The sequence below is a fragment of the Chroicocephalus ridibundus genome, chromosome 4 (assembly GCF_963924245.1).
Source record: "Chroicocephalus ridibundus chromosome 4, bChrRid1.1, whole genome shotgun sequence".
Taxonomy (NCBI): domain Eukaryota; kingdom Metazoa; phylum Chordata; class Aves; order Charadriiformes; family Laridae; genus Chroicocephalus; species Chroicocephalus ridibundus.
The window spans coordinates 199770-221892 of NC_086287.1; the positions used below are offsets into that span (position 1 = coordinate 199770).

A 22123-nucleotide genomic window follows, 5' to 3' on the forward strand; every position below is an offset into this window, starting at 1 on the left:
GGCACCCCACGGCCCCGCCTGGGGGAGAGCAGCCTCCCAGCTCATCCCAACAATGCGGGGGGCGGCCCTGGCCCCACATCCCTCCTGCGGGAGCAGGGATGAGGTGGGGGTCAGGCCCTGGGCACGGAGGGTGCAGTTTCTTCCTCTCTCTGGGTAAGATATATCATTTCTGCTTTTTTTTTTTTTAATATTTATATTTATATATATAGATATTTATATATACACACACCTGATAACTCAGAAAGAGAAAAAAAATAGAATCCGTAACAATAATAATAAAAAAAAGTATTCTGGTTTAAAAACAATCCGTTCCTACCACGCTAGGCGAGCGAGTGATTGCACAAGGCCCACGGGCGGCTGCCCAGCCGGGACGGAGCCAGGCTGTGGCCCCCGAGCCCCCGCGCCGGCCGGGGCGGCAGTCCTGGGCGGGGGGCAGCGGAGCAGCCCTGCTCGGGTGTGTGTCAGCCCCCCGAGTCCCGGGGAGGGGGGCGCAGAAAGAGAAAAGCGTTGGGGGCTGCTGGCCCGTCCCCCCCCGTCCCGGCTCTCCCTGGAGTCTGCAGAGTGTCCGGCCGCAGAACGTCCCTCGGGAGGCAGGTGCGGGGGCGAGCGGCCGTGCCCCTCATACCGAGATCTCGTAGGTGGTGCCCCCCACGCCAGAGACCTTCTTGACTCCTCCACGGGTGGGGCTGCTGAGGGGCACCTGCCCCGGGCCCGGGGGGGCCGAGCCCAGGCTCTTGGGCTGCCCGTTGGACTTGCTGTAGGCTGTTCTCATCTGCACCTCGTCCCTGGGGGGAAGGAAGGACGGACACGGGTGTGAGGGGGGAGGCAGCGGGGTGGGGGCAGGACAGGACCCCAGGAGGGAGCCCCGGGGACCTGCAGCACCCACGCGCCGCTCCAGCTCCCCGGGAGGCCCAGGGGGGCGTCCGGGGGGACACCAGCTCTGTGCTGGGAGGAGGAGGAGGAGGATTTCCCTCGCCCTTCCTCCAGCCTACGCGCAGCATCGCTCCCCAGTGAGGGGCGTTTTGCTGCTGCCGGGGGCTGGAGGGGGCACCAGGATCCCTCCAGCGTGTCCTGGCGAGGCCCCCCCCACTTCTGTGGGGCTGTGGATGGCTCTGTGGACCCCCCTCTGTGGGGCTGCGGGTCGCCCCATGCACAAGGCAGCCGTGGCCAGTACTTACTTTGGTGCCAGTAATGGCTGCAAGGCCACCTCCTCCGTCTCGGGGACGCCGGCCTGGGAGGCTGTTTTTTGGCTGCTGTAAGACACGGATTTGCCCAGGTGGGGGGCGGCGGGTTGGTCGGGGGAGCCGAGGGAGCGCACCCGGGGGGGCTCGGGCTTGCCGAAGCGGGGAGGGGCCGGGCGGGTGAGCGGGTTCTTGCCCAGGGGCGAGCGCTTCGAATCGTCCGAGGAAGAGCTGGTGCGGGGCGCGTTGCTGGAGCCCGGCGTCGACTGGATGCCCGAGTCCGCCAGCCCCGCGTCCTCCTCCCTGCCCGGGGCCGGCGGCGGCTGCTGCAGCAGCTTCTCCCGCTCCTGGATGGAGGCCACGATGTGGCGGGAGAGATTGTCATAGCGCACGGGCGAGGGCTCGCGGGGTGGCGCGTGCTTGGGGGAGATGGCGGCGGCGAAGCGGCCGTGCAGGTCGGTCTCTCTCTGCTGGGCGATGCGGGCCGAGAGGAAGGGCGAGGTGTAGCCCACCGGCGGGTCAGGCTCCGGGCCCGCCTGCACCGACTCGAAGTCGGGGCTGTCGGAGGGCGTCAGCAGGCTGTCGTAGGACAGGCTGCCGTTGCGTGTCTGGTTCACCAGGCTCTTGTAGGAGGTGGAGGTGGTGCCCTCCGAGCGGATGGACTGCAGGTGGCCCATCTCGAAGCCCGTGCCCTGGGCCGACTTGAGGCTGGAGGAGCGGGAGCCACTGGAGAGCGGGTCGAAGTGAAAGCTCTTGCCGAAGGTGGGCGAGCGGAAGCTCTCGGGCTCCAGGCTGGGCTCCGAGCGGTAGCTGGGCTTGCGGCTGCTCTCGCAGATGGAGTTGGGCTCCTTCAGGCTGTTCACTCGGCTCAGCTGAGGGGCAGAGATCAGCACTCACCCGCAGGAAGACGGGGCCCCCGCAAAGCTCCCAACGCCCTTCCCGCACCCTCCCCCAGGATGCGGGGATACCCTGGAGGCTGGGCTCCCCCTCGCTCGGCCTCAGGGAGGTGGCGGCGGGCACGGCCTTACCTTGGCGCTGGTGGAGTGGGGCAAAGCTGCCGAGCTGCTGCTGCTGCTGTAGCCAGGCCGGTACTTGTACATGGTGGGTGTCGGGGGGCTGTCCTTGCCTAGCAAGCTGCTGTCTGCAGGTGGGGGACGAGAGAAAGACGCTCAGACAGGTGGCGGCTCCCCGGGGCTGCGCAGGGGAAGGAACGCCACGGGAGCCCTGCCCTCCCTCCCCAAGAACCGGCTCGGAGCCTGGAGCGGACAGACCAGGGAGGCGGAGGTAGAGAGAGGGACAGGCTGGAGGAGAGGCGCACCGGGGGCGGATGAAACGGAGCGAGATGGAAAACATGTCCCCATGGACATGTGTCTGGGGCTGACACTTCCATGCCCCTGCAGCGGCCCCAGCTGGGTGACAGCCTGGGGTTGGTGGGGTGTGCGCTGCATGGAGGTGTCAGTGGGTGCCCGGGCACCCCATGGACCTGCTGGCCATCACCCCACGGACACACATGGCACAGCCCTTCTCTGGGCAGCGGGGCTGTGCCCGGCCGGGGGACAGGGAGAGCTGCAGAGGCCTCTGGCCGGCTGCAGGAAGCGGCTGCTTCCAAGCTCTGCCCTTCACATCCCACCTCTCTCGCCAAGCCCACGCCGGCAGCTCCAAGCGCTGCTTCGCTGGCGCTCAGGGAAGCGGGGAAAGCGAGTCACGCAGGCTGCCACAAATGTGCTCTCTGCTGCCAAGCCAGGCCCACCACTCCTTCGCCTCCGCCGTCCGGGCGACACTCCTGCGCCTGCCTGCAGCACGGCAGCACGGCCGCCCACGCGTCGCAGCTCACAGCGGCTCCGGACAGGCACCGCGCTGCCTCGGCTCGGCCTCCTGCTCCTCTGCGACGGAGCAGAGCTGGCTGTAAGCATCCCAGTGGCTTCTCCAAGTGCAAGGGGCCACATATGCCAGCCCAGAGACGCAGGCATGTCCTGCCCCACAACGCGGCGGTGCTGATGTGCTTCAGGTCTGCCCTGTTCCGCCTACGGCCCTGGCTCCTGCTCTGCCTGGCGCAGCCCTGGGCTCCCCTCCCAGCGGCTGCCTGGGACCCTGCGTCCTTCCTTACCCTCGTTGGTGGCCAGGGTTAAGTGTGTCCTCAGGCCCGTGTAGCGGCTGAGGTCTGGCTTAGGTGGGGGTGGCGGCTCGGCGTCAGCAGACTGGCTCTCCGTCACCTCCAGGCTTCCTTTGGACTGCAGAGACAAAGCGCAGAGGGAGGGTCAGAGGGGTGCCGAGACCTCGGCCCCCCCCGGGACAGGCAGGGAGCGGGCAGTGGCATTCGGGGGCTCTCGCTGCCATCTCCCGGGCCATCCTGAGCGCTTGAAGGCGGCACGTGCCTTGGGTGCTGGGGAGTGCTGAGGAAGAGGAACCTCCGTGGGATGCTGCGAGGGGGAAGGACGGGACCGGGAAGGGCAATGGAGGGTGCAAAGCCTCATGTGGCTGCTGCCGCATGGGAGGGACATGGTTTCCGTCCCGTGGGGACACAGAGCAAGATGACATGGAGGGCAACGGGAACGTGACGAGGCTCACTTGGTTCTTTACTCACGGACGCAGGGCTGCACCCCTGGGCTCCATGGAGGGCCCCAATGCAGGGACCGCTAATCCCCACCTTCCTCACCTTCGTCCTCTTCAGCTCTGTCTGGATACCGTTGTCCATGATCTTGACAGTGATCTGACCGTCCGACACCTCAGGCCGCAGGAAGGGGGGTCTCACCAGCACCGTCTGCTCAGCCTTGGGGCGCCCGAGGTATCTAGGGAGAGGGGCGGGAGGAAGGTCAGGGCCTGGAGCTCGGGCTGGGGCCACTTGCCTGGGAGCTGCAGGGCCAGGGGGGCACCGCCGTGCTGTGCCAGGCTCACCTGGGGGCCGGGGAGCTGCAGAGGACCCGGCTGACATTCTTACAGCAACCGTTGGTGAAGGGGTTGACACCGCCGCGGAACTTGCCCGTCACCTGTGGGAGGAGGAGCATCGCAGCGTACCGGGGTGGGCAGGGACCCCCGGAGGTCCCTGGTCCAGCCAGCCAGGCCGGGCTGCCCAGTTTGTCCAGATCACTCACGGCAGTCTCCAGGGACAGAGATACTTGGAGATACTCCCCCTTCTCCGGGTCCCCGTTCCAGCGTTCAACCACCCTCGAGGGGGAAAACTCTTTCCCTAATGTCTAACGGGAAGCTGCCTTCTTTCCAGTTGTGCCTGTCCCCTCTTGCCCCCTGAGAGGAGCCCGCCCGGCTCCATCCTCCCAACAGCCGCAGCAAAGATCCCGTCTCCCGGCTGCGCAGACGAGGTGCTCTCAGTCTCCCCTCACCGACATCTTGTGCTCCAGCCCCCGACCGACTCAGTGGTCCCCCCTTGCCTGAATCCAGCCTCCCCACGTCTGTCTCATCTCAGGGAGCCCCTAAACATACCCCAATGTGGCCTGATGGGGGCTAGCAGCCCTGCACCAGCACCCAGACATACCTGTTCGTTGGTAGTGCGGCCCCTTGCCACGAGCACCACGTGGAACCCCGTAAGGCCAGCGACGGGAATGAAGAACAAGCCGGCCACGCACATCACCACCATACTGTCAGCAGGCAGCTAAGGAAGAGCCGCAGCCCTGCCCCAGAGCACGCTGCCCCCAGCCCCACCATCCTCCCCCGCCTCGTCCCCGCTCCCGCAGCCGCGCAGAGGATACGTGACCGCCATGCGGACGCCGGAGAGCTCCTCCACCTGGTAGAGGACGTAGAGCAGGCCGAAGCCGAACACCCCCATGATGTGTGTGGTGAGCGACAGCAAGAAGAGGAAGAAGTAACGGTAGTTGCGCCGCCCGATGCAGTTGTTGACCCAGGGACAGTGATGGTCAAACTCCTGTCGGTGGGGAGAAGACACGGTGAGGGGCCTGGCTGCCGGGGCCTCCTGCCCGTGCTACGTATTAAACTCTATGTGGAAAGGGAGAGGCATCGAGACGCGGCGGCTCCTCACCTCCACACAGTTGTCGCAGACGCTGCAGTGGGAGCAGCGCGGCGGCCGGTAGAAGCGGCAGGTTGCGCACCATTTCATGCGCACCTGAATGCCCTTGATCTCCACCGTCTTGTAGAGCGGGGCTCGGAAGTCGTCCTCCTTGTCCTCGTCCTCCTCAGCTGACAGGGAAACCCCAGCACAGCGTCAGGGCGTGGGGGAAGGTGGCGCCGGGGCCCAGCTGCCCCCCCGAGCTGGAGGCGTCTGGCATCGCCCTCCTCTGTCACCAGGCCCATCGCACCCGGCACAGGGACTGGCTGGGGACCCCCAAATACAGGTAGAGGAGCGGGGGGGCTCGCCCAGGCCCTGCCCCGAAGCCACGACACCGGCCTGAGCCCCGGGTACCCAATACGGGGTGCCGGGATTCCCCCTGCTCCCGACGCCTGGTCCTGCAGGCTGGGTGCTGGACCCAGAGCTACTGTCCCCAAAGCGTGTGTCACCACCCGGTCCCACCCGGGCAGGGCATGGAGGGCTCTCCTCCAGCCGTTCGGGGTCTGTTAATCCTCTTTACCTCGGAGGAAGGGTGGAAGGAGGCAGCTCTATCCAAGACACTTCCCGGGCAGAGCCAGACTCACCTCGCGGGAATATGCCAGGGTCCATGAAAGTGGCCATACTGAAGTTGGCCAGCACGAAGAGGAAGACGACGGCATTGTAGATGGGAATGACAGGGGAGATGTACAGGCTGAGCCCCGGGCACCTGCGGGCACAAAAGCAGTGAGACACCGGGCCCTGTCCCACGGGCCACTCCTCGCGCAGCCCCGGGTAGGGGACACTGAGCTCTGACAGCTAATTGTGTCCCCTGAGCACACAGCCGTCCCTGTAAGCCATTCCTGCCGTGCTCGGTGGTGGCCCGGACGGGAAGTCCACATCCCCGCTGTGTTTCCGGGAGGTTCCCTGCCACCAGCTCTTCCTTTCGCTCTCCCCAGCGTCCCCGCACCGAGCTGGAGCTGCACCCGGAGCAGACGGACCTCGGTGCAACCAGACCCCTGCCAAGACCAGCCAAACCCCCGCCCCGGGGACGCCTCTGGGGGCTGCTACAGGAGCGCTCGGGCAAATCCTTACGGAGCAAAACCACCGCTTGCCCCGTGCACCTGCAGCCCCACTGGCGCCGCCGGTGCAGGACCCCGCCACCGCAGGGAGCGACAGCGGGGTGAGCCAGGCCGACGGCACAGGGGACACCAGGAGGGATCCGGCCACAAAGCACCCAGGTGTCACCTTTCATGTGTCACACCCGTGAGCACAGGGGACACAGGGGACCCCGCGAGGGGACGGAAAACCAGCAGCAGCTCTGGTGCCTCCAGAGCTGCTCCTGCTCTTCACATCAGCCCGGAGACAACTCTGGTGGCACGTGGGGACCCGTCACTGCACCAGCTGTCCCCGGGCAGCACCCAGCTCCTCTGCGGGCCTGGCCGAGGGGCCGGGTGGGAGCACGGTGAGGGAATCACCGCTGTCCCCTGGCCCCGGGCAGGCACGGGCTCGGGACAACGGGCTTCCCCCTCAGAGGCGCCAGAGTAATACCCTAATCTGCTTTGCTGCTGGGAGTTTAATCCCGCAGATCTAGGGCAGCATCTGTCCCTCTCTTCCCCCCGCAGCGATAACCGCAGATGGATTTAGGCAGCAGGAGCGGAGCGCGGGGCTCGCAGGCAGGGTGACATATGGTGCCAGCGCCGTAATCCCCCGCAGCCCCCGAGCAGGTAGAGGTGAAGGGGCAGGCGCTGGTCCTGTCCCCTCCTCCACCACCACCCGCTGGGACTCAGCCGGGGGACGGGTCCTGTCAGCAGCGAGGCAGCCCCTCTCCTGCCATGGTGAATGAGCCGTCGGTCCAGGGCTCTCCCCCAGTTCAGCCCAGTGCAGGGCTGGCAGGGCCCTGGGTGAGGGGGACAGGGTGTGAGGGGACAGGGATGGTGCCAGGCGAGTGTCGGGCAGGAGATGAGATGGGTCCGGGCTGGCGGAGCGGGCAGACCTGCCCCGGCACCCAGCCGGCAGCGGAGGAGGGAGAGGCGGGCAGGGCGCACCCAGCACCGGGCACGGCTCCATGCCCTGCACCCGGGGAGGGGGGACGCAGCAGCAGGACCGGCCCTCCGCCGGCCAGGGACAAGGACAAGGCGGTCCCGGTCCAGGCACAGGAGAGAGGGAGGACAAACCCTCTCGACTTTACAAGATGCCCGGCCAGCAAGAGTGCACCGGGACGCCAGCCCTGCTCTGCCACCCAGCACACTCCTCCTTCTGCTCCTCCTCGCCCGACGCGGGGCCGGGCACCTCCACCCTCAGCAGCACCTCCCGGCCCCAGCCCTGCAACCAGACCAGGGCTGCACCTGCAAACTGTCTTCTCCAAAACATCTTCCACACCCCCCCGCTCCTCCATGCTGCTCGGGAGCCCCCCGCGCTCTCCTGGGCACCCTGGGTGCTGCCTCCCCATCTCCACGAGCTCTCCCGCAGGGCGGGGAGCGGCTCCTCCACAGCCCGCCCGGCACCAGCCCCAATGGCTCCGCCATCTCCATTGGAAGCTGGCCAGGCGGATCCTCCGCAGAGCAGCTGGGATGGGCCGGTGAGGAGGAGCCCTCTCCAATCTGCGCCCCGAAACCCTTGGGAAGCAGCTCCGCGGAGGTACGGGACGTACGTGACATCGCGAGGCCGAGGCCTGAGCAAGGGAAGAACACGCTAGCTGCGTCGAGCCCAGCTAGCCCAGTACGACCGGCTGCTGTGGGACTGGAAGCCACGCCAGGAGCAAGGAGGTCACACCTCGCCCAGCCTCCCCAGCCCCTCCGATGGGCTGTGCCCGGGGACAGGGCTTGTCCCACCCGCCCCCAGAAGCCAGCTGCTGCCGGGGCTGCCCCTGGCCACCCACCCAACAGCACCAGCAAGAAACGCTTGAGTGGCTTGCAGAAAACGAAGGGGAGAAAGTCTCCCAGTCTCGCAGAGGGGAAACTGGTACTTGCGGCAGGGCAGGCTGGCAAGGCAGGGAGCCGCAACCTGTGGGTACTGGCCCAGCAGCCGAAGGAGAGCTGGGCAAGGGGCAAATGCCCATCCCCGCAGCTCCCAGCACCGGGGCCATGCCAGTGGTGCGGTTTCAAGGAGATGGGTGGCTTCGTTAGCCCCCACCTCTCTTCATCGCCGCTGCTGTCCCTGTCTGCGAGGGACGCGGCAGGGCTGCTCTCTGCCCTCCTGGCGGGGCAGCCCCTTCGGAGGGGGTTGTTTGGTTGGACTCAATGATCTCAAAGGTCCTTTCCAACCATGAAGATTCTGTGATTCTCTCCTCCCCTGCCCTGGGCACCAGACACAGACACAGTGCCGAGGGGAAGGTGGCCACTCATAAAGTCACTTCGCCCAAAGAAAAGGCAGAGCCAAGCACCCCACATCACTGAGCTGAGCACCCCAACTCCAGAGGAGCCTCCCCGGCTCTGCTCTCCGCCAGGTAAGAGCAGGAGAGGAGAGGGGCAGGGGGGACTCAGATGAGCCCTAAAGGTAGGAAAAGCCCCAGACACCCCGAGCAAGGAGGTCCTGTCTCTACGAAGGGATATCCCAGCCCAAATCTTTGCCTGAAAGGGCCTGAGGGGGGCCAGGGAGACCCGCCGCATGCCAGCCCTCCCTGCACGAGGGCAATGCAGCGAGGCTGAGCCGCACACGCAGCCCACGTCCTGGAGAGACGGGCCCTGGCGCGGCAGGGAAGGGCTGAGCTGCCCTGGCGGCGGTGGCACAGGGGAAAAGCCCCGGGGCAGGCAGAGAGCGGGGCCTTCCTGGGGAAGGGAATGCCTCTCCCATCACCTCCCGTGCCGTCTGGGCACTGAACCCTCCCCAGCAGGGAGAAGCACGGCTCCCGGGGGGCGGCCAGCAGATCCCCCAGCATGAGAAAGACCGACCCTTTAGCTAAGGGAGCACCAGCAGCGTCCAGACACCTTGGCACTGAGGACGCTGCTGCCATAGCGTTAAAAGGGCAACCAATGACGCCAACGGATCAAACAGAGGACCTGCCTGGGGTCACCGATCCCCCTCGTCAGCCCCGCTCTGCTCTGGGGGCTCAGAGGACTCGCTGCAGCGCGTCCTCCAAACCCAGCCTCCACGCCAGGGGGCTGCAAACCCTAAAGCGGGACCCCGATTTCTCCAAGAGCCAACCTGCCAGACTCCGCAGGCAGGTGGAAGGTTGAATGTCAGCCTCCAGAAAGCAGAATCGATTGGAGAAGCTGGCGCGGCGCCCGGGGGCCAGCTACAGCTCCCATCCTCATCAGGTCTCGCCGGCTGCCGGCAGCGGGACAGGGCCAGGGCTGCTCCGCACCCAGCACCACCGGCCGGGGACGCAGAGCCAGCGGGGCTGGGATTTCAGGGGCCAGGCAAGTAGAACACCCTCCCCAGGGCCAGGAGGACCCGCAGCCGTGAGGGCAGCCCCAGGCTGAGCACCACCGGGGGTCTCCTCCCAGCCCACCGCCTGCCGCCCCCCCAGCTCTCTCCAGGGACCCCCCACGCCAGAGGGACGCAGGAATCCTCAGGATACACAGACCACCTGCTACTCGAACCAAACCGCCTGCTGGCATCCGTGCTCATGGCCCCGAACACAGGGGAGTTGCCTCCCCAAGACCAGCCCCCCCGCGGTGGGGACAGGGTCCTCTGCAGCGCAGGGAGCAAAGGTGGCGGCCCATCCCCGAGCGGAAACCTCCGTATCAAAGCGCCGACGTGTTTCTGCCTCTTGCTCTCCCAGACAGAGAGACGGGGCTGCAGACCCTGCCTTGACACCCGGCGCAGCCGGGGAGGAGGAGGGGGAGGAGGAGGAGGAAGGCTGCTCGCCATCATGGCCACACAGGTCCCGGAGAACTCATCAAGTTCCCTCTGCAGATTGGGATGCAAAGCACGCCCATCGCTGGAGGAGCTGTCGAGACTCGTCTCTGGCAGCACATAAGAGAAATCGGGGAACCTGGGGCGAACTGAGTCACATCTGGATCTGAGACGGGCTTTTTGCCACCAGTAACACCAGGAGAAGCCAGTCACTCCCCAGCCTGGCTTCTCCTCCCCTCCGCGTGCCCGGAGCCACCCCGCGTCCCCTGCCCTCTCCAGGGACACCTTCCCCGCCCTGCCTGCACTCCTGGACTCCGACCGGCCACGCAGCGCACCGGAGGGGCCGGCACCGTGCCAGGGCCGGGCTCTCCGAGGGCTGGACTCTCCTGACGACCTTGCTGCCGACACAGCCCCTGCTCACCGCCGCGGTCCCACAAGCGCGGATCCAAGCAGGACTGTGTGTCCCAGCGTGTGCCAGAGGCACCACCGGCTCCAGAAGCTGCCGCGGCCCACCGTGTCCTCACACCTCTCCATTCTCTGCTCCACCAGCGCTGGAAGAGGTGAGAGCTCCTGCCCCAACAAGCGCAGCTCCCTCGAAGCCTTCCCAGAAAAGTCGGGGTCAGAGGTTTTACAGACAGATTCACCTAATTGTGAGGAACAGTTTATACTTCGCAGCCTTTGACACAGCCCCCAAAGCCCTGCTGAGCCATGGCCACAAGCAAGAGCCCAGGTCAAGAGAAGGAAGAGGCCGACCGAGGGCACGGTGTCCATAGAGCCCCCGGGTGCTCCCTCCTCCCGAGGGAAGAGGAGGCTGAGACTGGCTGCACCAGGAGCAGGGATCAGTATAAACCATGGGGAAGACCGAGGAATGGACAAAGCGACCCCAGGGGGGAATTTTGGTCCTAAAGCAGCACTTCTTTGAGACCCCAGCCGGACAGAGACCCCCAGCTGCTGCCAGAGCAGGGACGGGAGCAGCCCCTCTCCCAGCTGCCTGCTCCCTCCAGCGCAATCAGCCCCAGATCATTTCAACGGCCGTGTGTTCTGCAGCATCTCCTAGTTAAATTAAATAGAGCTCTTGGCCCAGAGATACAAATCCTGGGCCAGTGCGGATGGACCAAAAGGTGTCTGGTGGATACACTAGAAATAACACAATTGGACCTTTCAGGAGAGCCGTGCCGAGCTCCAGCCACTCTCTGCCTGGAGGTGTCCTGGGGCCCCCCCACCTCACAGCTGCCATTTCACTTCCCAGAGTAAGAGCTTTGGGACCGATGCTGACAGCGAAACCCTCCCTGGCCAGCACGCAGCCGCCTCCCCACCGAGCGACCCGTGTGAAAGTGCCCTGCACCCCGCCGCTCCGCTTGAGATTTAATTTGGTGTCTCAAAGTAGGTTAAATAACATCCACTGACCTACAATTAAAGCGACCCTGCCCAGGTGTTCCTGTTCCGAACAAACCTGCTCCACGGCCCCGGCGCTGCTCCCGGCGCTGCCTCGCACCATGCTGCTCGCTGATAAGCAGCTGTGGCGACGGCTCCAGCCAGGCACCACCGGCTGGGACACAGCAGCAAGGACGGGGGTGGGCTGGAGGGCTATTCCCCCCCGAAGTGACAAAGCCTGTCCCCCCTGGGTCACGGTGTGCCAGGCACAGCGGCTCAGGGAACATCACCCGCTCCCTCCTCTTCTCCTTCATCCCCCTGGAGTGGCCGCATGGAGTCAGCGACTTCCAGCGGGCGTCTGACAGCCCAAAGCAGCCAAACCTCCACCCTCGGAGCTGCCAGCCACGCCGGCCCGGCACACGCTCAGAGCCTGCACGCCTCTGAGCGACACCACCAGCTGGAAGGAGTAAATCAAACCCGCTCTGTCTTTTGGTCGTCAAATTACTCTTTTATTGCCTGGCGGTTGCCAGGCGTTAAAGCCACGGTGACCTTCCAGCCAGTGATGGCTCCGTCCCGGGAGCGGCAGCAGCCATCACGTATGGCCCTTCTGCCTCCCAGAAGGAGCTGCCTCCCCCGGCCCCAGCTAACAACAGCCCCAGCAGTAAAACCCCATAGTCCCGGCTAACAACAGCCCTGGCTAATGCCAGCCCTGGCAGTAAAACCCCTCGGCAGGGAAAGCTCTGGCCGGGGCACAATTAGAATCACAGAATCATAGAACTGCCCGGGTTGGAAGGGACTCCTCAGATCATCAAGTCCAACCACCAGCCCAACACTGACAAAAAACACCACTAACCCATGCCCCTAGGTTTAACAATGGTTTTTGCCCCGCAGAAGTTTGGCAATGGTGCCCCGCAAGAGGAAGCCACCCCAGGGAGCGGGAGAGGCTGCCGGGAGCAGGGGCTGCACCCCCTTCTCTGCCCGGCCAGGACCCTGTGGGGCAGAGGAGAGAAGGACAAAGGGATCTGGGCTGATCTCCTGCCTCCCCGCAGAGGGCTGGAGGGACAGAGCCCAGCAGTGAGACTGTGGCCGCCCACCTCCAGACCAGCGTGCGCTGGGGCAGGGCAGGAGAGGAGGCATGGGGAGAGGAGGGAGGGAGGGGGAGGCTCGAGAGGCAAAGCAGAGCCAGGGGCAGCTGGATGGAGGGAGGGAGGAAGGAAGGGAGACAACCAACATGCACCGCATTGAGGGGATGCAGGCAGCAGTCACCCACTGCCTCCTCTGCCCTGCCCGGGCCAGTGGCTGCCTGCGCCCCAGGCCAGCGGCCGGCATGTCTCCGGACTGCCCTGACAATCCCAAACCCTTTGCACGGAGCCACCATCAACCCCTCCATGGTGTGAGCACGCAGAAACACCCGTCTTACCTACAGATCTCTCTGCTGACAGCCCAAACGCATCCCCTCTCAGATCCCGGCCCCAGAAGCACTCTGTGGGATTTGATACCCAGTCCCGGTCGCCCTGGTCTGGCATTCCTGCCCCGCACACACGTGCCTTGGCCGCTGGAGCAGGGAGCGCAGGTCCCTGTGGGGCTCAGCGACAGCCCGGCCGCCTCCTCAGTGCCCCCAGGTCCTGCCCCCCCAACATCACCCCAAACCAGCTCAGCTCGGCCCCCAGCGACTGTTAATGAGCTATTTGTCACCCGGGAAGTGAAAATGTTAGGGTGAGCAGCAGCCCTACCCCTCTCCCAGCCCAGGGAGATCCCTACGGTAGGGTCTGGCCCTCTCCAGTGACTGGTACCATTTTACAGCCTGGCTTTTCCCCTCCGCTGGCAGGTCACCTCCTTCGGGTCCTCTCCAGAGATACTGAACCCTGGTGTCCTCAGGGCAAAGCTGACATCAACAGCAGCGAGAGACCCATGCAGGGGCCGGAGTGCTTCTCCTTGAACTTTCCTTTGTGGCTCACAAACCAGTTACAAAACCCTAAAAATAACACGGAGCCTGCCCCAGTCCACCAAACCACTTCACTTTGCTCCGAAGGAGAAAATTATCTATGCCATTTTCCACCTATAGGTCACAAACGAATTCCCAGCCTGGCTGATTCGCGAGTGAGTTGCCAGCAAGACGAGTGAGTTGTGCAAACACCTGAGAACGGGAGAGGAGCGGCTGCCGGGCTCTGGAGCCGAGCGGTGGCAAGGATCCTCACTGGGATCACTGAACGGTCGGGGCTGGAAGGGACCTCTGGAGATCATCTAGTCCAACCTAGATTCACCCAGAGCAGGTGGCACAGGAACGCGTCCAGGCGGGTTTGAATGTCTCCAGAGACGGAGACTCCCTCACCTCTCTGGGCAGCCTGTGCCAGGGCTCTGCCACCCTCACAGCGAAGAAGTTCCTCCTCATGTTTAGATGGAACTTTCCATGGTCAAGTTTGTGCCCATTACCCCTTGTCCTGTCGCTGGGCAGCGCTGAAAAGAGCCTGGCCCCATCCTCCTGACACCCCCCCTTTCAGTATTTATCAGCATTGATAAGATCCCCCCTCAGTCTTCTCTTCTCCAGACTATAAAGACGCAAGTCCCTCAGCCTTTCCTCATGAGAGAGATGTTCCAGTCCCCTCATCACCTTTGTGCCCTGGATCCACCGTGCCCCGCTTCCTCTGGCTCATCTCACGGGAAAACCCAGCAAAACGGGTCCAGCTGAGGCTGAAGTGCTCCCAGGATGGCAGGGCTACTCCATCGGCCATCCCTTCGCACCCAGAGCGCATCATCCCCGCTTTAGTCCAGCCAGAAGCCACAGCTCCTCTGCTGGATAACCCCCCTGTGGTCTCTGCCCCCCAACCTCATGGCACGGCACGGAGGGGCCGGGTCCCCCTTCGCCCTCCCCGCTCTTTGGCTGGGACTCACGTGAAGGCAAAGAAGAGGGTGGTGGCTCCCACTAGGAAGATGGCAGCAGCCGAGACCGGGACGTATTTGCTGGGTTTGAATCTCTTTCCAGATGCTGCTGGCATGTTGGAGCTGTGGTGGGGGGTCCGCCCCGCAGCATAGCCCAGGCCCAGCGGAGTCGGAGCCAGGCGAGAAGGGGAGGGGAGAGGGATGGGGGCAAACCGCTACCCGGCCTCCGCGCCTGCTCCCGGGGCCAGCTCCGACCGGGGTGGAGGGTCCGGAGAAGTCCACGGCGGTCTCTGGAGGCCCAGGAAAGGCGTCCACACTACGCTCTGTCCTGCGAGAGCTCGCGGGTGCAGGGAAGCGGGGTTAAAAACATTAAAAATTCAGAACCGAGAACCAGATTTGGACTTAAAACGTTGGGGCAGGAACACCGAGAGCCCTCATGAGCTTTCCTGCGTCAGGCAACAGCCTGCAAAAAGCAGGTCCCCACGGCTGACAGCGGCACCACGGGGCAGGGAAACCTCCCAGCTCGGGCAAGCGAGGAGCTGGGTGGGCACCTTCCCACCCAGCGAGCACCCTGGGAAACAGCAAGATACGGGTAAACTTCTTGCAAAAAAAGCCACTCCGGGAGCCTCAAGGAAGCCACTTCTCCTTTTTAATCCGCCCCCTGATGTGCTGCAGCCCCCTCCGGTTGATGCTCGGGAGGAGGGGGGTTGTCTCGCAAGCAATCTGCCCAGCTTCCTCCAGCACTGCTGTGCCCCCTCCTCCTCCTCCTCCCCCTCGCTGGGGGGGTCACAGGAACACTCTCCCTGATTTCACCGGGATCCGGGACTGGCTGGCTGGCGGTGGCTGTTTAATTTTATTTATTTCTCTCTTGACTGTTAAAGCCGAGGAACAGCTGGTGCAAGGTTGAGCTGTAAATCCTTTCTTTGCGAGGGGGGCGGGAGGGGAAGGTCCAGCGGATTGTGTGTTTTCGTCCTCTTCCTACTTGTTCCTTTCTCCTGACCCCCCAGGCCTTTCCACAGGCTTAGTATCCACTCGGAGGTTGGGAATTGACGAAAATTTCATTAAATCTTTTCTGCAGCAACCATTTCCAAGCAGCGCAGGGTAGGATAACAGAGAGATCCGGAGGAGAGCTTTCAGGGAGCGCTTTTACAAGCCCAGAAGAGAACCGATGGTGGAAGCGATGCTGAATAGGTCTGTCTCACCCATGGCCTGAGCGGTACAGGGGAAGATCTCAGTTTGTTCCAAATGGCTCCATTTTTTTCCCCCCTTCCTTCAGTAAAATTCTTCTTCCTTAATCCACTCGTCTTTTAAAAAAAAACTACATAAAATCATTAAAACTTGACATCTGGTACGACACAGCTCACCTAAGAAAAAAAAAAAATAAAATTAGCAAAGCAAGAGAAGAGACACGGTCACGTAAAACCACTCCCTGAAGTAACAGCGAGCTCCCCGGGACATGGGGTGGGCATTTAGTGGAAGATGGAAACGGCGCCCGGTAGAGTTAAAACCCCGCTGGCAGGTGCCCCTCAGCACGATGCCGCTCTCCCAGCCCAGCTCTGACACAGGCTGACGCTGCAGCCCCCGTCCCGTCATCCAGCATCAGCAGAACCGAGTGATGACCACCCCGTGGAGGCCGTCATTAGCCACAGGGGCCCGGCTGCGGCTCTGCCGTCTCCCTCCCCACCCCGAGGCCCCGCTGCAGAGAAAGCCGAGGCACCCACCCACCGGAGACCCCCTGAGAAATCCATGCTGAGCCCTGAACAAGACGAGGGACCCCACAGCTGCTTGCCCACTGCCTTTCCGCAGGTGCGGCCCGGGCCGACGGCGAAGGGGCCGATCAGAGGCCTGGAGACTTAATGTGAGGGTGGAGACCGCGGCAGGAAGAGACAGCCGGGAATCTCGTCCCCTTCCCCTGGAAGGCAGGAGGCGGGAGAGGCCGTGGAGAACCTGAGTCCCCCGACCGGAGGAGGCACTCGTAGCTCCGGACGAAGGAGCGCTGGGTTCTCAGTACGTAGCCCCGGCTGTTTTGGCAACATGCCACCCTTGGCTGACCATGGGGACGCAGGAGGGAGCGCCACAGAAAACACGGAAAACCCAACTTTTCTGGAAAAGGCAGAAGGAGACACCGACCTGCCCCAAGCTCCAAACACCCCAGGGCCCACGTCAGCCGCCGGAGGAGCCCGACGCCGATGGTATCGCACCTGCTGTCACTGCCACGGCAGCCATTCCTCCCTTGTCACCCGTTCCCCGCTCCGCTGCCTCACTTGCGCTGTGCCCTGGCGACTCCTGCACTGTCTCCTTCCAGTTTGCTCCCCTTCTTCCTCCCAAAGCTTTTTTTTTTTCCCCCTCTTTGGAGTGGACAGAAAAATACCTAGTGCTGACTAAACACTCACGAAGGGCGAGAGAACTGCAGCACAAAATTAAAGGCACGTTTAATGACAAGAATATATTACAATTAAATCGGTTCAGTCACAAAACAAGGCGTCAGTCACTTTGGCTGACTAATGAAGAAACCGCTCCCACCACGAAGCAGCTCTTCCTTTGCAGAAACGCAGCTCAACTTCTCAAACCGAGTTGGTTTTGTTGGGTTTTTTTGTCCTTGTGACCGAGAGGAAATGCTGGACTGATGCTGGGGAAAGCTCTGGTTTCACCTGGCGGCAGCTCTCGGCCGCGGTGAGTTTCAGGGTAACACCAGGGAAAGTGGCGGTTTCACAACCGGCACAGAGCTCCCGGATTGCAGCAGCTCCCGCCATCGCTCTGCCCCCCAAAACACGGCGCTGAGCTTCAGCGAGAGAAAAGAATGAGCCCCAGAGATGCACGATTTGGGGAAAATCCCGACACCCCGCAAAGCTGCGCCATCACCCATGGAGGGAAGGGCTGGCCGGAGCTGGCTGCCGCTGTGGTCCGGGAGGGCAGCAGTTCTAGGGATAGGTTACTCGGAAGTTTAAAGATGACATCACTGCTAATTACTTTAGCAGGAGCAATCTGCTAACACGCTCATCTGCTGTAACAGAACACCCCAGCCCTTTGAAAGGCTCCGCCATGAAAACAAAGCCACACCTTGAACTCAAACAGATACTGTCAGACCAAAGGAGCTTTTTCCTGGGATATTCCTCCTCCAGAGCCCTTCTCCACCCTGCTCCTCGCCCAGCCCCATCAGCGTGTCTTCCGCCTTTCCCCAGAGGTTGCCCGCGACATCGGAGCGGCCTCCCCGAGCGGGTCCTGCCCCTGACGTTCCACCTGAAGACGGAGACACAGATCCAAGCGCTCCAGCCCCTCGCACGGGTGACCTGGTGCGCCGTGCCGCTGGGAAGGTCCGCGTGCCAGCTCGGCTCAGTGCAGAAATGAGCACCGGGGAGCGCGGGAGCCAGCTCCTCACCGCACAGAGAAGGCGCGAGCCAAGATAATTGCTCCTGGGACACTCCACCTGAGCAAGCACTGCGTGTGGGGGAGAAATCCCGAGCGCCGTCATTAGCGGCACCCAAGCGAGAAGCAATGCAAACACATCCCCCAGCTCCTCGCCGCCTTCACTCCAGAATCACCCCACAAGCCCTCAAACCCCCGAACGGCCGCCGAGCCCATCCCAGAGGGTGCCTCCCGGAGCCCCGTCCGTGCTGGGCCCTCCGGAGCCCCCCAGCCCCAGCGCCCACTCTGCCGGAGGGCTCAGCTGCTGCCCCCAAGCCCCAGCCAGTAGGCAGCGGGTCCCACCCCCTGTGGATGGGGATACCCAGGATGCTGAAGCCACCCAGGGTGCAGCATGGCACGGGGGGCAGGATCTCTGCTGTGCGATCTTCAAGGTGTCTTTTTCTCTTTTCTTTGGGCTAAACCACGTGTCTCACCTCACCCTGACTATCCCTGGCATTTACCCTGGTGTCCAGCAGAAACACAAGCAAAATCCACCCTGATTTCCCACAGATTATGTCCATTCAGGCCACACTCACACGGATTCTCCCAAATATGCGCTTTCTTCCCTCGCCTTCCCCTTCTGCGGCCTTGCAACCCGTCTACCTCTGCTCTACCAACCCCTCCTTTCCCTCTACCTTCTTCCCAAACCCTCTGTCTCTCTGGCCACTCTGTCCCCATCCACAAAGGCCACTCACAGCCGCCCCTGCTGGAAGGAGCCCCAGGCTCATCTCGCCTTACCTGAGGCACACGCGGGCTCCGCTCCTGCCCCCGATCCCTCTCCCTCTGCCACTTCCAGCCCAGCAACTCCTCCCTCCCAGCTTCTCCAGACCTGCCTTCGGCTCAGCCCTGCTCTTTCCTCCCCCAATCAAGCTCTGCCCAGCCTGCATGTCACCGGTGACTCCCCTTTCCCTCTCCCTTGGGAATTACACCTGTTTTTCCAATCCTAGCACCCCCTCATTCAGATTATTTTCCTGGCTCCGCTCTGCGCAGCCACCTCCAGAGCACTCTTCCCCGGTCTCAAGGCTTTCCCTCCACTCATACAAGGGGCTGCTTCTATTTCCCCTCGTCTGCATTTCTGGGGACTTCCTTCACTTTTTAATTCCTTCCCTCAGGGCATTTCCAAGTGCGACCGCTGCCACCTTCCATTTCTTTCAGACTGAGCCTCCTTTTCTTTGGTGAAGGCCCTGTAACATCTCACTCTAATTTCCTCTTCTCCCAGTGCTTGCTTCTCGAAGCCCCGCGCAGCCCCCTTCCTTCCCACCTGGCTTTTCTGGGTCTGCCACGAGCCCCTTCTCGCCGCCTTCTCCCGCAACCGACCCAGACGTAGCCTGAAGAGCCGGGCGCTTTGTGGCTCAATCTTTCTGCAGCATCAGCCGGGACACGAGAACACGCCTCACCGGGCTCTCCCCACCTCTGCTGGGTCGGGGAAAACATGTCTAACCAGCTCGCAACATTCCCTTCCTTATTTCAGTGGCTGTCGATAACCACGGCAGCTCCTCAGCGCGCTCCTGCCCCTGGAAGGAGGAAACACGCACACCAACGTTACCAGCTTCCCTTAGACGGGCCGCCTCTCACCACCGCCCGGGGCCGGGAGCACGGGGAGGGGAGAGCTCGCTCTCGGTTACCGGTTCCCAAGCTTGCGTCACCTCCCCGCCACCCGCCTGCCCCAAACCGGCCAGGTTCCCACGGCGCGGCTCAGACACACACACACAATTCCTTCCACGTGAGGCAACTCCCAGGGAGGGCAGGTGCCGGATCGCACAAAGACGGGATGTGCTTTGGCTGTTCCCCCTCTGTTTTGGGTAGCTACGCCCGGCCGTCGGGCGAGAAGCCTGTTCCGGAGCTCACTGTGTCCTCAGCCTCGGCACCCCCTGCCTCCCACCGCTGAGCCCCAGCAAGAAGGCCATCCTGAGCCCAAGGGCCCCCTTTTCTCCCCCCACAGGCCCCTCTCTGCTAATCTTGAGGTTGCACAATCAGATCTCACCTGCTGCTGAGCTTTAAGGCTCTAAAAATTACCAGAGAGAGCAAAAGCGCCCTCAAACCTGCTGGCCAGCCGCACAGCTGGCCCCAACCAACCAGCGCGGGAATGTCACCTGCCTCCGCTGCCCTCCCCGTCCTCCCGCGGGGAGAGGTACCAGCGGGATGGGGAGGGGGCTCCAGCCAGCACCCCCCGCCGCAGGGGTCCCATGGCCGCAAAGCCCGGCTGGCAAGAAGCCGAAGGGGGATCTTCCACCCCAGGCACCAGGGCTGGACACCGCGGGCCACGGTGCAGAACACACGCTGGAAGGCAAAGCCGTCAGCGGGATGGCACAGGGAGCAGCAAACACCGGGATCCCCCCAGCAACACGGAGCTGTGGGGTCTCCCCACAGGAGACAGTTTTCTCATTGCCCCCACCACGGTGACGCAGAGCTCAGGCTCGACTGCGCTCAGCGCTGCACCTGAACAGGAGTCCCTGCCTCAATGCCACAATTTGGTGACACCTTCCTGCTTCTAGCACAGGAGGAGGATGCGCGGCGACGCATACCGGACACTCTGCAGGAAAGTTCGGAAAACTGGATGGAATTAGGCTTCCCCCACCGCCCTCCCGGCTTCAGGGGACATGGTCTACACCTCGCATAACCGCGCCTCCCGCAGTGAGGCACAGAGGTTGTTTAAGGTGAATAAGATACAGTAAAAGGACAATTACTTTATTGCGGACAACAGCTCGAGGGCTGGCAACCCCTCGGTGCTGATCTGTGGCTTACACCACTCCCGCCCTCCTTCCCTGCCCGCCTCGTCGGTTTACACGGGATTAGCCCCATTTCACAGGGAAGAACCACAGTGGGCGAGGAGCAGCTCCAGCCGCTCACCGCGGCGCTACGAGAGGCAGCCGCCGGTGAGGGAAGCAACGAGCCCCGTGACAGCCGTGAACGGCCCCTGGAACCGGAGTTCTCCCCTTGGAGCCCATCGGCTCCACCCAATTGCCACCGTAACCGTCCCCCGCCTGGGCTGGACCTCAGAAACCAGGAGGAATGAAGGACCCAAGCGCTCTGCTACAGACCAACCACTGTCCCGACCGGAGGGAGCGACGGTGGCCGTTAGATTAAGCCCACTACGAGGCTCCAACACCAGCTGCCCTCGTTTGGATCCAGACGAGCAGATGGTCGTGTTTTGTACCCCCTGAAAAAACCAGCAGTGCCCAGTGCAGAGAAGCCCCCTTCCCCCAACCCCCAAATTCTGAGCTGTGCCGGAGAGGGAGCCGGCCGACCAGGGGAAAAGCACTTCCCAGGAGCTGGCCGGAGGAAGGTGAGAGCGGCCGCTCCCCCCGGACCGCGGGGTTTTATCTCCCCTCAGGGAGACACGACACCGACTCAGTGATCCGGGGGTTCCACACTTTGTTTAGAATTTGGGCTCCGGAGAATCCCGGCCAAGCGAGGGCAGCCCGTCACACCGGCACTGGAGCGTGCTCCCGGGGGGCACTGCGCCGCGGAGGCCCGGGCCGTGGCGGGGAGCAGGGTGTCACCCCCGGCAGCCCCGGTGTGTGCTCGGGCACGGCCGCCGGGAAGCAGAGGTATGGCGGTTTTATGAGGCGCCGGGGAGGTTCCTGCCACCGCCCCGGGGTGCCCCTGCCCACCCCCAGCCCGGCGCCGTGGCCCCCCAACACTCGCCCCAGGTCGCCCTCGGCTTTCCCCAGCCCGGGGCAACGCGCGCCCTCCGGGGACCAGCCCCCCTGGGCGGGCAGGGCGCGGGGAGGGGACTCATGCGGGAGAAGGGCCCGGTGCCGGCGGGGGCGGCAGGGAGCGGGGCCGCCGCCCGGGAGGTGCCTCGGGCCGTGAGGCAGGGCCGGGAGGCGGCGGTGCGGAACGGTGCCGCGGGGCGCGGGCACCGGCACCAGGCGGGCGCGGGGGGCTGCCCGGCACGGCCGGGCGGGGGCCGGGCACCGCCGAGTTGCCCGGGGGGGTCTCGCCACCGGGGTCCCCGGCGAGCACGGCGCGGGGGAGACCGGAGCAGGGCCCGCGCGGCGCAGGGGGGCGGCGGCGGGCGGGGGAGGCGGCGGGGCTGGCCGGGCCCGCGGGGCCTGCGGCGGGCGGGGGCGGCGGGGCCCGGGACCGGCGGGACGAGGCGGGGGGGGGGCCGCGGGGGGAGGAGGCTCGGACCACGTGACTCACCGGCGGCGCGCGGGGGCCGCGAGCAGCGCTCCCGGTCACGGAGGGTCGCCGCGCGCGGCGGCTGGGCACGACGTCACGGCCGCGCCTGCGCACGGCACGCGCCCCCGCCACCGCCCCTCATTGGCCGCCGCGCGCGAGGGACCCGCCCGGAAGGGGCGGTGCGCATGCGCGCGAGGCGGGGCGGTGGCCGGGGTCGGGCGTGCGTCACGGGGCGGGGCGCGCGCGGCGGCGGCGGCGCAAAGCGCGCATGCGCGGGACGTACCACCGCGGCGCCTCTCGGGGAGGGACGGGTCTCGGCGCTGCGCACTGTGGGACGCGGGGGGGAGGACGGTGAGACACT

General features: G+C 64.2%; 1 protein-coding gene across 1 annotated transcript; it reads right to left on the bottom strand.

Annotated features, from left to right (window-relative positions):
- Window positions 1–170: 170 nt before the first annotated feature.
- Window positions 171–21892, bottom strand: ZDHHC5 (zinc finger DHHC-type palmitoyltransferase 5). Its single transcript, XM_063331449.1, has 12 exons — window positions 21784–21892; window positions 14242–15593; window positions 5784–5905; window positions 5173–5330; window positions 4886–5058; window positions 4672–4774; window positions 4077–4168; window positions 3838–3970; window positions 3289–3412; window positions 2210–2322; window positions 1179–2053; window positions 171–785 (listed from the first exon to the last, which is right to left on the bottom strand). Exons 2-12 carry the CDS (start codon window positions 14343–14345, stop codon window positions 620–622), a joined length of 2163 nt encoding a protein of 720 aa, XP_063187519.1. The 5' UTR covers window positions 14346–15593; window positions 21784–21892; the 3' UTR covers window positions 171–619.
- Window positions 21893–22123: the final 231 nt, after the last annotated feature.

Coding starts and splice junctions, on each gene's coding strand:
- ZDHHC5 (XM_063331449.1), bottom strand. CDS start 14,345: ATGCCAGCAGCATCTGGAAAGAGATTCAAACCCAGCAAATACGTCCCG. Junction 5,059..5,172: donor TCTGCGACAACTGTGTGGAG/GTGAGGAGCCGC, acceptor CCCCACCGACAG/GAGTTTGACCATCACTGTCC. Junction 2,054..2,209: donor CCCACTCCACCAGCGCCAAG/GTAAGGCCGTGC, acceptor TCTGCCCCTCAG/CTGAGCCGAGTGAACAGCCT.